This window comes from Schistocerca serialis, chromosome 3 (genome assembly GCF_023864345.2).
Source record: "Schistocerca serialis cubense isolate TAMUIC-IGC-003099 chromosome 3, iqSchSeri2.2, whole genome shotgun sequence".
Taxonomy (NCBI): Eukaryota; Metazoa; Arthropoda; class Insecta; order Orthoptera; family Acrididae; genus Schistocerca; species Schistocerca serialis.
In genome coordinates this window covers 882729660-882741991 of record NC_064640.1, presented here as the reverse complement: position 1 = coordinate 882741991, position 12332 = coordinate 882729660, and the positions used below count along the sequence as shown (strand labels likewise).

Genomic DNA, 12332 nt, shown 5'->3' with positions numbered 1-12332 from the left:
TCAATCTAAAAGAGTCTTTATGATTTGCACTGTGAAATACTGTAGTTGCAGACCTGGGCACTAGCCATCAGCCTCCTTAATATGCTTAGTGTTCTAGAACACTATGCAGTGGCTGTACAAAGCCATGTGGTTTTCCCGTCAGTGCAGACTTTAGCTGTATCATCCGGTGAAGGGGAAGGGGCGGGGGGGGGGGGGGGGTAGAGGCAGGTGTGAAAATCTACCTTTATCTAGAGTTATGAGGTGAAATGCGAGCAACTAACTTGACACATTAGGTTTACACAAACTATGGCATGAGACATCCATCTACAATGAATGAGGCTCATCTGGTAGGCAGCTTGTGCTATAGAAAACTGTATACTGCTAATTTCTAACAGTAGCAAATTCTCTCACAAAATGTCGTATGTACATACACCAAAGCAATAAACCAGACTCTGAAGACTGCTATCCCGTATGGAAAAAATAAACAGAAGCTGTGACTTTACTGGACACAGTGAATATGCACTTAGTTTCTGGAAATTTAAACAAATAAAAGTTACTAAATTAACGTTATTAATAAATGAGATTGGTCACTTAAGCAGCAAAAAGTAAATACACACGTCAAAAAAAGTTTGGAATATCATAGAGTTTACTAGAGTGACTTCTTACAGAACACCCACTGAGATTTGTACAGTACCTTATTATCAAAATAAACACAATTCCTTATGAAAACAAGAATGATTTTGGTTAGTTACAAAAAATCTTGGGTTAGTTACAAAAAATCTTTACAAAACAAAGCAGGCCCACTCCTAAGTGTACATTTTGAAAACAAAAACAGTGGTGCTGATTATGTCTTCAGTAGTATGTCCTCCCTGCACATGGAAGAGTTCTTCGACTTGGTGAGGCATGCTGTGGGTGAGACCATAAAGTTTGTCTTGGGGTATGAGATCCCACTACTGAATTGCAGCTTCAGTGAGGTCTTGAAGATTGTCAAGTGGATTTGGACATTGTGCAATGGCCACCTTAAACAGGTCCCATGCATGCTCAATTGAGTTTATCTGTGGGGACCGTTCTGGCCAATACAGTCAACTGATGTTGCATCTTAGAAGATATTGAGAAACTTCCACAGCACAATGCAGTCTTGGATTTTCATCAACTAGAATGAAACTGTCAAAAACTTAACATCTGTAGGGCCTTAGAATCATTTGTAGGACTTCTCGGAGGTATTGGGCACCTGTCAAATTGCCGTAGATGGGAATTAGAGAGGTCTACCTTGCCATCATTGTTGCCACCCAGAATATTACATTTCCACCTGTAAATGGATGGACTTCCTGAATATAATGGCGTTCCTGGTGTTGTCTAGTACTTTTCCACACCCTAACATGTCTAGTATCTGGTTGTAAACCAATCCTGGTCTTGTCAGCAAACATGACATTACTGTATTCTGCAGTGGTCCACTTCTATGCACTGTTTGGTCTGAGATAAGAATCCCTGTTGCCTGGGTTAAGTCATTTCCAAAATTTCTGGCACCTGCAAGCTGACCATTGGAGGAAACGATCCTGCATCGATTTTTCCATATGAGGATGAACACTGTGAGGTCTATTATTCACATTTTCTATCTAACAGTACTTTCAGCAGACCTTACACACACCACTCTCAGTGCCACATAACTGACTGGTAACATCCCGGTGTGTACGACCTGCCGAAAGTAAAGCAACTATCCTGACTCTATCACTGTGTTGTATGCCTGTACGTGTCACGTTACTGCAGTGCTGAATACAAACTGAATGAAGCTGTTGTCAACACTGGCGGCCGGAGTGGCCGAGCGGTTCTAGGCGCTACAGTCTGGAGCCGCGCGACCACTACGGTCGCAGGTTTGAATCCTGCCTCGGGCATGGATGTGTGTGGTGTCCTTGGGTTAGTTAGGTTTAGGTAGTTCTAAGTTCTAGGGGACTGATGACCACAGCAGTTAAGTCCCATAGTACTCAGAGCCATTTGTTGTCAACACTGGGTTGCTCGCAGTGTGCCGCTGTGGCTGTGAAATGGTCACAATGCAGGCCAGTAGTAAACACCACCCAGTATATGGGCTCTAACTGGATAATGCATGAAGTGTCTAGGTCAGTGAGACCTGTAATATTGTAGACTACATTTTTCAATAGTATTCTGAACTTTTGTTGAGCAGTGAAGTACGAAAATGGCTCAGTACTACCACTGCTCGCACACAACAGGTTCCTCAAGAGAGATGAAATGTTGATGGCCTATGCTGTTAAGAAACTACTCATTGTGTACAAAGGTAGATTCTTTTATTTACTAAAATATGGGTCACCATGTTTTGTAGCATGTCGTGTACCAGAAGCTGGTTGAGTGGATCATACCGAAGGCCATAATAAATAAAAAAGAATGCCAACTCGGCGAGGACCAAGGAAGTACCTCTGCCCCCTCCTCCCCCCCTTCCGACCTCCCTCCCCCAGAAAAAGTTACGACCTTAGCAAGTATACCCCACCAGACAAACGTATCAGTTGGAGCTATTTGTCGTAATATCTAAAAATTATTTGGCCGTTCACCGCTTTTATCGTTATAACTGATAATTCCAGATGACTCTGGGTTCTAGACAGACTCATGAGCGTTGTACCTACGATTTGTGGAGTTTTTTTGCGTATTTTTAATAGTCAGTGACAAATACTATGGGAATATGGAAAGTATTTTGTAGTATGTCGTGTACCTACACGGTAGCAAAATAATATGTGGTCAGAAACAGTGTGAAAAACTTGCAAGGGCGTTGCAGGGTAGGTTGTGCTGAGAACTGTTAAGGAAAAAAAAAACTTTCATATGTTGCGCCGTTACCGGGTCAATTAGCACTGAAGTTAGCACAGGCCGTTGCGCGTGGAAATTCGAGCGGCCCGCCGGAGACGGTGTCGCCAAACGTGTGCTTCGTTTGGTTTACTAAAACCAAACTAGAGGGCGATATAAAAACTGTACATAGGACGGAAGTAAGGATGGAATCCGTGCCACAGGCTGAGTAGAGTGCCTGGCTGAGCTGTCTCGTGCGCCACCATCTTAAGCTGTGGGGACAACTGACACTAATTGTCTGGCGGGCTGCTTGAATTTGGGCGCGCAACGGACTGATTGACTAGCTTCAATGTTAATTAAATATGAAACGGTGGAAAGTATCTAATTTTTTTCTTAACAATTATTTCTCAGCACAACCAACCTTACAACACCCTTAAAAGCTTTTCAAACTGTTTCTGACAACCCTGTATATCTCACCCTGTTAACTACATTAGGTACCTGTTACGAACTGGTAGAATTAGTTTGTTTGGTGCCCAATAAACACATTTTCAGTAATTTTGATATTTTATGCTATAAAATATCTTAGTTTGATTGCTACATCCCTCCCCTAGCTGCGAAATTGAGTGCTCCGTCTCAACCCCCCCCCCCCCCTCCCCGCGTCATCATACCTGATACCCTGGACACACTCTGGGTTGTATACCATATCATATTTAGTTGCATATCTTGTCAGATTTATAGAAAATGCACGTTGGGACTGATTTAGAGACACTGGTATGTATTAAATACCAGTCAGCTTTGTTACAGAATGGCTCACATTCGATATTAATTTAATCTTTCCCTCTAAGTGCTCCAGTGATGTTAACATCTGTGACAAGATTTTAAACTTTCAAGGAATTGTGGGTACAAAATACTTCTGAGGACGTTGGTGGTTCAGTTGCACGTGGATGATTCAAGATGGAAGTCGAATTTCTTTATGCTCCACATATGTAAGAAAATTTAGCTGTAATATGACCTCACTTATGTTCATTTATAAGAAATATCGATGTACTTAAGTTTATAAGGATTGCTGAAATGAAAATGTTAAAAATTGTTTCACAGGGTCCGGGCTTATGGGCCTGGTATAGAGCCCATGGGACCAGTAGTAGGCGCACCAGCAAATTTCACTGTTGAGACCTTCTCAGCAGGAAAAGGCAAAGTAGAAGTTACGGTAGAAGACCCGAAAGGCAACAGAGAGCCAGTGAGTACACATTTTCCACTAATGATATGTAATCTGTTTTTTTTCAGTAGAAATGCTTCCGATAAAATTTGTCGTTAACGTGTATCTCATTGTTCCTGTGTGTTATTTTTCTCGTATCCTGTTTTTTCCGTCCCCCTTCGCGACTTTTCTACACGATTATTTCGACATTTTCCCGCGCACTTCTCGTTCTTTTTACCACATTGTTGTAACTTTTTTGCGCATTCTCATGACAATTTTTTGCGTGATTCGTTTTCTTTCGCGTGACATTGATTTTTTTTTTTTTGCCTTACGTTAACGGTTTTTCGCTTGTGACTTTTTTAATTTTAAATTTGAGTCTTTCATTTTTGCTTTGGTACTTACTTTTATGGTAGCTAACATTAGTAGCTGTAAGGGATATTAGCTGTTAACTGGTGATAGCCTTATTTTGTGCTACATTTATAAATTACTGTATTTAAAAATTATTATGGCTCTCATAGTTAATGTTTCTAGAGAATATTTACATTTCATCACTCATTTATGATATAGTTGATGTACAAATTTGATTCTCAAAATTTGCAGGTTGATATTAGATTCAACAATGATCGTAATCTCACCTACAGTGTCTCGTACATTCCAAAAGTTGAAGGTAACCATAAAGTTTCTGTTAAATTTGCGGGACGAGAAATACCAAAATCGCCTTACAATGTGCTTGTTGAGGGTCATGCTGGAGATCCAACCAAAGTGACAGCATCAGGCCCTGGTTTGCAGCCAGAAGGAGTCATGATAAATAGACCTACATATTTTGATATTTCAACAAAAGGTAAGTACTACTGAAAGTGTTTTGAAATTGTACAGTTTGTGCTATGTGAAAAGTCAGATTTATTATATGAATGGTTGTACATTCTCCTCTTCTATTTTGTTGCATGCTTGTGAATATATTCTTCTGATATTCAATCAAAATCTGCAGTTAACTTGTTTAGTATATAGTTTACGCACTAGTAAGTACTTCAGTCGGAAAGCTTTGCTTCGTTCATCCACCTACCAACCTGGTCATTAGAAACGTATATTTATATTGTGTGTAAACTAGTGTACAAGATTATGTCTGTATCAATGATATGCAAGCATTATTTGTCAAAACATAAAATGAATGTAGAGACTAGTCACCAAGCAACGTTTCTTGCATGTGAAGAATAGGGTAGCAATACTTAGTGGTGTGCACATAAGAAAAGTTGTGGGCCAGTGCACAGTGGTAAGGGCACTATACTATGTAACACCTGAGCCAATTGTTTAATTTGCCACATCTGTCTGTAGCGTGCAAATTGGCACAGACATGAAACATTTAGCATTGATATTCATGGTAGAATTCTAAGAAATATTATCAGTATTTCTGTGATTTGGACTTAGGAGGAGGATCTAAACGGGACATTTAAATTCTTCTTTGATGTCTATTGCTGCAGATTTCTTCACCTGTGTTGTAGATGGGAGATGAGCCCCTCCAAAATTTAGAGAAGACACAGAGTCAAAATTAGGTACTTGGAAGCAATGAAATTATATTTGTTTATGTATGTCGGAGAGTAGTTAAACTTCCCAGCAGTTAATTTGACCACAGAATTATTACTTCCCAAATAATAAATTCATCTTACCCGTTAAGCACACTGGTGAAACAATTGCAAGTTCAGCCCAGATAACAAATAAAACTGTCCTCAGTCTGCAGATTGGTTTGGATATCACAGTGATTTTCTAAGCACCATTCTATGGAAATTAGTATATCCTTGCCTATCCTGTGAACTGTCACCTAGCCACTTTTAGGGTAACATACCGTTCAGTGTGGACTGCTAATGATAAGCAACTGTGCATTTTGAAATATACTAAGCCATTATCATAATGGATAACGTGTTGTCGATTTTCGAAAACAATCCAGTTGTAAAGGGGACCTAAGACATATCTGGAATGTTCTGGATGCTATTATCTTGTCTGTATAAGGCACACCATGCTTATCCTACCTGTCAGTAGCTTTGATGGTAATAGTTATGGCTGTCAAAAGCTCGAGAATTTTGTCTAGATTGACCTGGCTTGAAACTGACATTTTATGAAGTTGTGATGTAAAACTGCTTCTGAGAGCATGCAGGGACACAGTGGGATCAAAGTACATATACATATTCTGCAAGCCACTGTATGGTGCATGGCAGAGGGTACCCTGTACCACCACCAGTCATTTCCTTTCTGTTCCATTTGCAAACAGTGAAAAAATGACTAAAATGACTCTCTGTAAGCCTCCATACGAGCCCTAATCTCTCTAATCGCATCTTCAAGATCATACATGAAATGTATGTTGGTGGCTGCATTCAGCCTCAATTGCTAGTTCCTAAATTTTCTCAATAGTGCTCCTTAAAAAGAACAAATGTTTTCCCTCCAGTGATTCCCATTTGAGTTCCTGAAGTATCTGCATAAGACTTGCATGTTGTCTCAGCCTGTCAGTAACAAATCTAGCAACCTGCCTCTGAACTGCTTCTACATTTCTCTTTAATCCGACCTGGTGCGGATCCCGAACACTCTAACAGTACTCAACAATGGGTCGCATTTGTGTCCTATATGTGATCTCCTTTACAGATGAACTGCATTTTCTCAAAATTCTCCTAATAAACTAAAGTTGACCATTTGCCTTCCCTACTACAGACCTTATGTGCTTATTCCACTTCATATTACTTTGCAACATTGTGTCTAGATACACTGTGTGATCAAAAGTATCCAGACACCTGGGTGAAAATGAGTTAAAAGTTTGTGGCACCCTCCATCTGTAATGCTGGAATTCAATTTGGTGTTGGCCCAACCTTAGCCTTGATGGCAGCTTCCACTCTAACAGGCATACGTTCAATCAGGTGCTGGAAGGTTTCTTGGGGAATGGCAGCGCATTCTTCACAGAGTGCTGCACTGAAGAAAGGTATCGATGTCAGTTGGTGAGGCCTGGCACGAAGTCGGCATTCCAAACCATGCCAAATGTGTTCTATAGGATATAGGATTCAGGTCAGGGCTCTGTGCAAGCCAGTCCATTACAGGGATCTTACTGTTGTGTAACCACTCCGCCACAGGTCGTGCGTTATGAACAGATGCTCAATTGTGTTGAAAGATGCAGTTGCTTTTCAACAATGGGAAGCAAGAAGGTGCTTAAAACATCAATGTAGGCCTTCAATGTGATAGCCCAATGCAAAACAAGGGGTGCAAGCCCCCTCCATGAAAAACACAACCACGTCTGAGCCTCGTGACTCAGTAGTGTGTTTACATTTTGTGGGGTGCAGTGCAGCTGTAGTGGTTATAAAGCTAAGTACCGACAAACTTATTTGTGCACTGTTATACAATTATCAAATTTAATGGTTTTCAGCGGTGTTTTGTGCTGTTTGTGGTGAAATAAGGATTTAATAAACTTTTGGAAACATTCACTCGATCTGTTTTTTAGTGTTTCTGTGCGCTGAAGTCATTTGGTAAATTTTGTGCATTAGTTTTCAGTTGATGTGTCTTATTGTTCCTAGTGAAATATGTCAGTAAAATTTTCATTCAATGTTTTAACTTTGTTGAGTGTTCCAGTGGCCATTTGAATTTTTGATTTTAGCTAATAATTTTGTGAAGTTTTGTTGGTATTGGTATTAGCTGTGGTGTAGTACTATTAATACAAGTAGTTGCTTTCTTAGTAGACAGAGAATTTCAAGACCGCTATTGTTAGTTCTATAAATAGTTCTACTGGTGTAACTGAGCTTTGGTAGTGTAGAAATATAGTTTTTTCAGTAACTGTAAAATTTTATCACGAGTGAGAAGTGTGGGCTCTGTCGTAGGTTTGTGAGTAGTGGGTTACAGTGTGGGATTTGTTCAAAGTATTTTCTTTGGGGGGAATGCAGTGGGGAAGCCAGTGGGCATTCTAGTGAGATCTTCTCCTGGGAATGAATAATCTGTAGTGGAAATAAGTTGATAGATGAGCAGGAACATAAGATCTGTGCCCTTCAGGTGCAGTTACAATGTGCAAAGGAGGAACTAGATAGGTTGAGGAGGGTGAAGGGTGGTGGGGAATGGGAACTGGCAGTTGGCAAGAGGGCAGGTAGGAAGAGGAGGTATTCAGACAGTTATACTTTGCGTATATGCAACAGATTTGACCAACTGTCAGAGTTGGCTAGAGAGGAGCCTCGTGTAGCTGTAGATGTAGGAACATGCAGCAGTCCTCAGCAGTTAGGAGGCCTATGTCAGCTGCATAGTCTAACAGAAAGGAGGTGGTTCTGCTGCTAGTAGTTTGCATGGTAGAGGTGTGGGCCAGCAGTTGCAGGAAGTGTTGGGGAGTGAATACCAGGTCACCAGCGTTGTGAAGTCTAGTGCAGGATTGGCTCAAGTGACTGATAACATAGGGGAGCTATGTAGGAATTTTACAAAGGAGGATCAGGTAGTTATAGTGGGTGGAGCCGAGAACAGTCTTGATAGGGTTGAGGAATATGATGTGGGTGGTGACCTGATAAAGATAGCTACTCAAACTGGTGGCACTAATGTGTATTTCGTGCAACTGTTTCAGCGTCATGAATGACCTCATCTTAATGCAGCTGTTAGGAGGGTTAACGTGGGGCTGGGGAAGGTGCTGTTGGCAGAGGGCATGGGTCACATCTCGGTGGTGCCAGTTGGGTCCATCGCTAGATTGGTATTCACTAGGCATGGCCTGCACCTCAATAGGTATGGGAATGGGAGGCTGGAATAGCTTATAGGTGACAGTGTAGTGACTGGTGGTGGTGGGATCACTCGGGGAAAAATTCCTGTAGTAGTTGGTGTTAGAATTGCGACTTTTTTAGATTGAAGTCAGCTGGTAGGTATACTTGATTAAAGGAGGTTCCTGTAACTAAGGGCTCACTTTCAGAGGCTGTAATGTTTCCAAGTTGAGAAGGATTTAGCATATAGACGTTGACTCTGAAATTATTGGTATATCAGAGCACCACTTAAATAATTTGATAATTCAGAAGTTTCCTTTACCAGAATACAGATTAGCTGGCTGTTTTTCAAGGAGTTTCTGGGGGGGTGGGGGAGTGGCTATGTACGGAGGAAAAAAAAAAATAAAATAAAAAAAATAAAAAAATGAGTATTCCATTTGAGTCCAGACATTTCACGGCACTGCACTGAACAGATATTTGAATGTTGTGCAGAGGCAGTTGAATTTAGTGAAACTAAACTTCTAATTGTTGTTGTTTATAAGTCCCCTAACTCTGACTTCCGAGCATTTCTGTTCAAGCTGGAGAGGGTTCTTGATTCACTTTGTAGGAAGTACCAGAAATTATTTGTATGTGGTGACTTCAATATAAATTTTGTATATGATAGTGTAAGAAAAAGGATGTTGGTAGATCTCATAAATTAATATGATCTGATGCAGATTGTGTTTTTTCCAACTAGGGTGCGGGGAAACAGTAACACAGCCATAGACAATATTTTCATTCCATCTTCATTATTAGATGGGCATTCTGTTAGTAAAAGGGTGAATGGCCTTTCAGATCATGATGCACAAATTTTAGCACTAAAAGGCTTTAATACTCAAACAAATGTCACATTTAATTACAAACCATGTACGAAAGTTAATCCAACAGCAATAGGGTTTTGTAAACCTTTACATTTCTCATGCTCTTAGAGAGTTGCTTTCCATTAGAATGTTCTAAACAGGGTACTAGCAGTAATAGGCAGCTTGGATGGCTGACTAGTGGGATAAGGATATCATGTAGAACAAAGCGGGAATTACATCAAAATGCTAAAAGTAGTCACAATCAGGCTACAGTAGCCCATTACAAACAGTATTGTAAGGTGCTTAAAAATGTTATTAGGAAGGCAAAGAGTATGTGGTATGCAAATTGAATAGCTAATTCACAGGATAAAATTGAAACCATATGGTCAGTTGTGAAGGAAGTGTCTGTTCGGCAGCACTAGGTGGACGATATAGTCAGTCCGCAGTAAAAATATTTCTGTTACTAGTAAATCAGATATATGTACAGTATTTAACAACCATTTTCTGAGCACTGATGAATTAAATAAAAATTTAGTTTCTACAGGAAATCGTAAAACTTTCTTGGCAAATGCCTTTCCGAAATTGATGTCTGAAATACTCCTCAGTGACACAGATAAGAGAGAGATTGAGTCAATAATTAAATCACTGAAGACTAAGGGCTGTCATGATTATGATGGAGTGTCTAGCAGAATGTGCTGCACATTTTAGTCCTGTATTTAGCCATGTTTGTAATTTTTCTTTTAGCAATGGTCAGTTTCCTGAGCGATTAAAGTACTCAGTAATAAAGCTGCTTTATAAAAAGGGAGAAAGGGATAATGAAGATAATTTTAGACCTATTTCTATGCTATCAGTGTTTGCTAAAGTTATTGAAAAGGCTGTGTATGATAGGATAATTATAATTTTAGATCACAAGATTTGCTATCAAATGTACAGTTCGGCTTTAGAAGTCGTTTGACAACTGAAAATGCTATATTCTCTTTTCTCTGTGAGGTAATGGATGGGTTAAACAAAAGGTTTCGGACACTAGGCATATTTTTTGATTTAACTAAGGTGTTTGATTGTGTTGATCACAAAATATTGCTCCAGAAGGTGGACCATTGTGGAATATAGGGAGTAGCTCACAATTGGTTCACCTCTTACTTTAGCAACAGACAGCAAAAGGTCATTATTCACAATGTTGAGAATGGCTGTGATGTGGGATCTGAGTGGGGTACGGTCAAGTGGGGGTTGCCCAAGGGATCTGTGTTGGGGCCACTCCTGTTCCTTATTTATATAAATGATACGCCCTCTAGAAGTACGGGTAACTCTGAAATATTTCTGTTTGCTGATTACTAGCTTGGTTAAAAAAAAAAAAAAAAAAAAAAAAAAAAAAAATATATATATATATATATATATATATATATATAAGCTAATATTGTTAAGAAGAAATTACAGTGTGTGTCTATATATATATATATATATATATATATATATATATATATATATATATATATATATATATATAAGCTAATATTGTTAAGAAGAAATTACAGTGTGTGTGTATATATATATATATATATATATATATATATATATATCACACTGTAATTTCTTCTTAACAATATTAGCTTATTCCCAAGAATAAGCAGCTTTCACTCAGTTAATACTCGACATAAATCAAACCTGCATTTGGATCTGAGTTCCTTAAGTCTTGTGCAGAAAGTTGTGCAGTATACTGCTGCATCCATTTTCAATAAGCTACTACTCGAGTTCAATAATATTAGCAGTAATCCACGCACTTTCAAATCAAAACTGAAGAGTTTTTCTATTCTGTCGAGGAGTTCCTTGAAAAATTAAACTCATTCTTGTTGTATTGTTGCATTTACTTAAACTTATGGACTGACCTTTTTCGGGTTCATAAACATTTCATTTTATCTACTGTTACTGTTATGTTGTAATTTCATGTACTGCACGTTCCATGACCTTGGAGATTTGCTCCTCAATTTGGTCCTATGGAATTTGACGTGTAAATAAAATAAAACCATAGCACCATCGCCTCCAAATTTTACTGTTGGCACTACACACTCTGGCAGATGACGTCCACTGGGCATTCGCCACACCCATACCCTGCCATCAGATTGCCACATTGTGTACCGTGATTCTTCACTCCACATAACGTTTTTCCACTATTCAGTCGTCCAATGTTTATTGCTCCTCACATGAAGCGAGGTGTCGTTTGGCATTTACTGGTTTGATGTGTGGCTTACGAGCAGCCGCTCGACCATGAAATCAAAGTTTTCTCACCTCCTTCGTAACTGTTGTAGTACTTGCAGTGGATGCTGATGTTGGTATGAGAACGTAGGAAATATTGCAGTGAGGGTTCTCGGTTGCATAACTGGTAACTGAGAAAAGCTGTTGTTGGTAAGAAGGATAAAGATGACTTAGACTGTGAAGCAGTCACTGAGGTTCAGCACATTGTGTTGGGTAGCATATTCAGCAGTTGGTCGTCCAGCTGTCTCTTGGCCACAGTGTCAGTGGGCATTTGTGAGGACAGACAGCTTGTTGGTGGTCATGCCCATGTAGAAAGAAACACAGTGGTTGCAGCCTAGTTTGTAAAGCACATGACTGCTTTTACAGGTAGACCTGTCTTTGATGGGATAGGAAATGCCTGTGATCGGACTGGAGTGAGTGGCAGTGTATGGAACAGGTCTTTCATTTAGGTTTTTCAAAGGTATATGAGTCATGGGGCAAGGGATTGGGAGCAGGGGAGGAGTAGGGATGGACAAGGATCTTGTGTAGGATCGACGGGTGGCAGACTACCACTACAGCAGGGGTAGAAAGGATAGTGGCTAAGAT

At 39.8% G+C, this 12332-nt stretch overlaps 1 protein-coding gene across 4 annotated transcripts in view; it reads left to right on the top strand.

Annotated features, from left to right (window-relative positions):
* Nucleotides 1–12332, top strand: part of LOC126471109 (filamin-A) — a 531904-nt gene that overhangs the window by 256156 nt on the left and 263416 nt on the right. For all 4 annotated transcript variants that reach the window (XM_050099189.1, XM_050099187.1, XM_050099188.1 and 1 more), the window contains 2 exons: nt 3865–4003; nt 4562–4802. In XM_050099189.1, coding sequence (XP_049955146.1) covers nt 3865–4003; nt 4562–4802 — 380 coding nt within the window. The remainder of the gene's footprint in view (nt 1–3864; nt 4004–4561; nt 4803–12332) is intronic.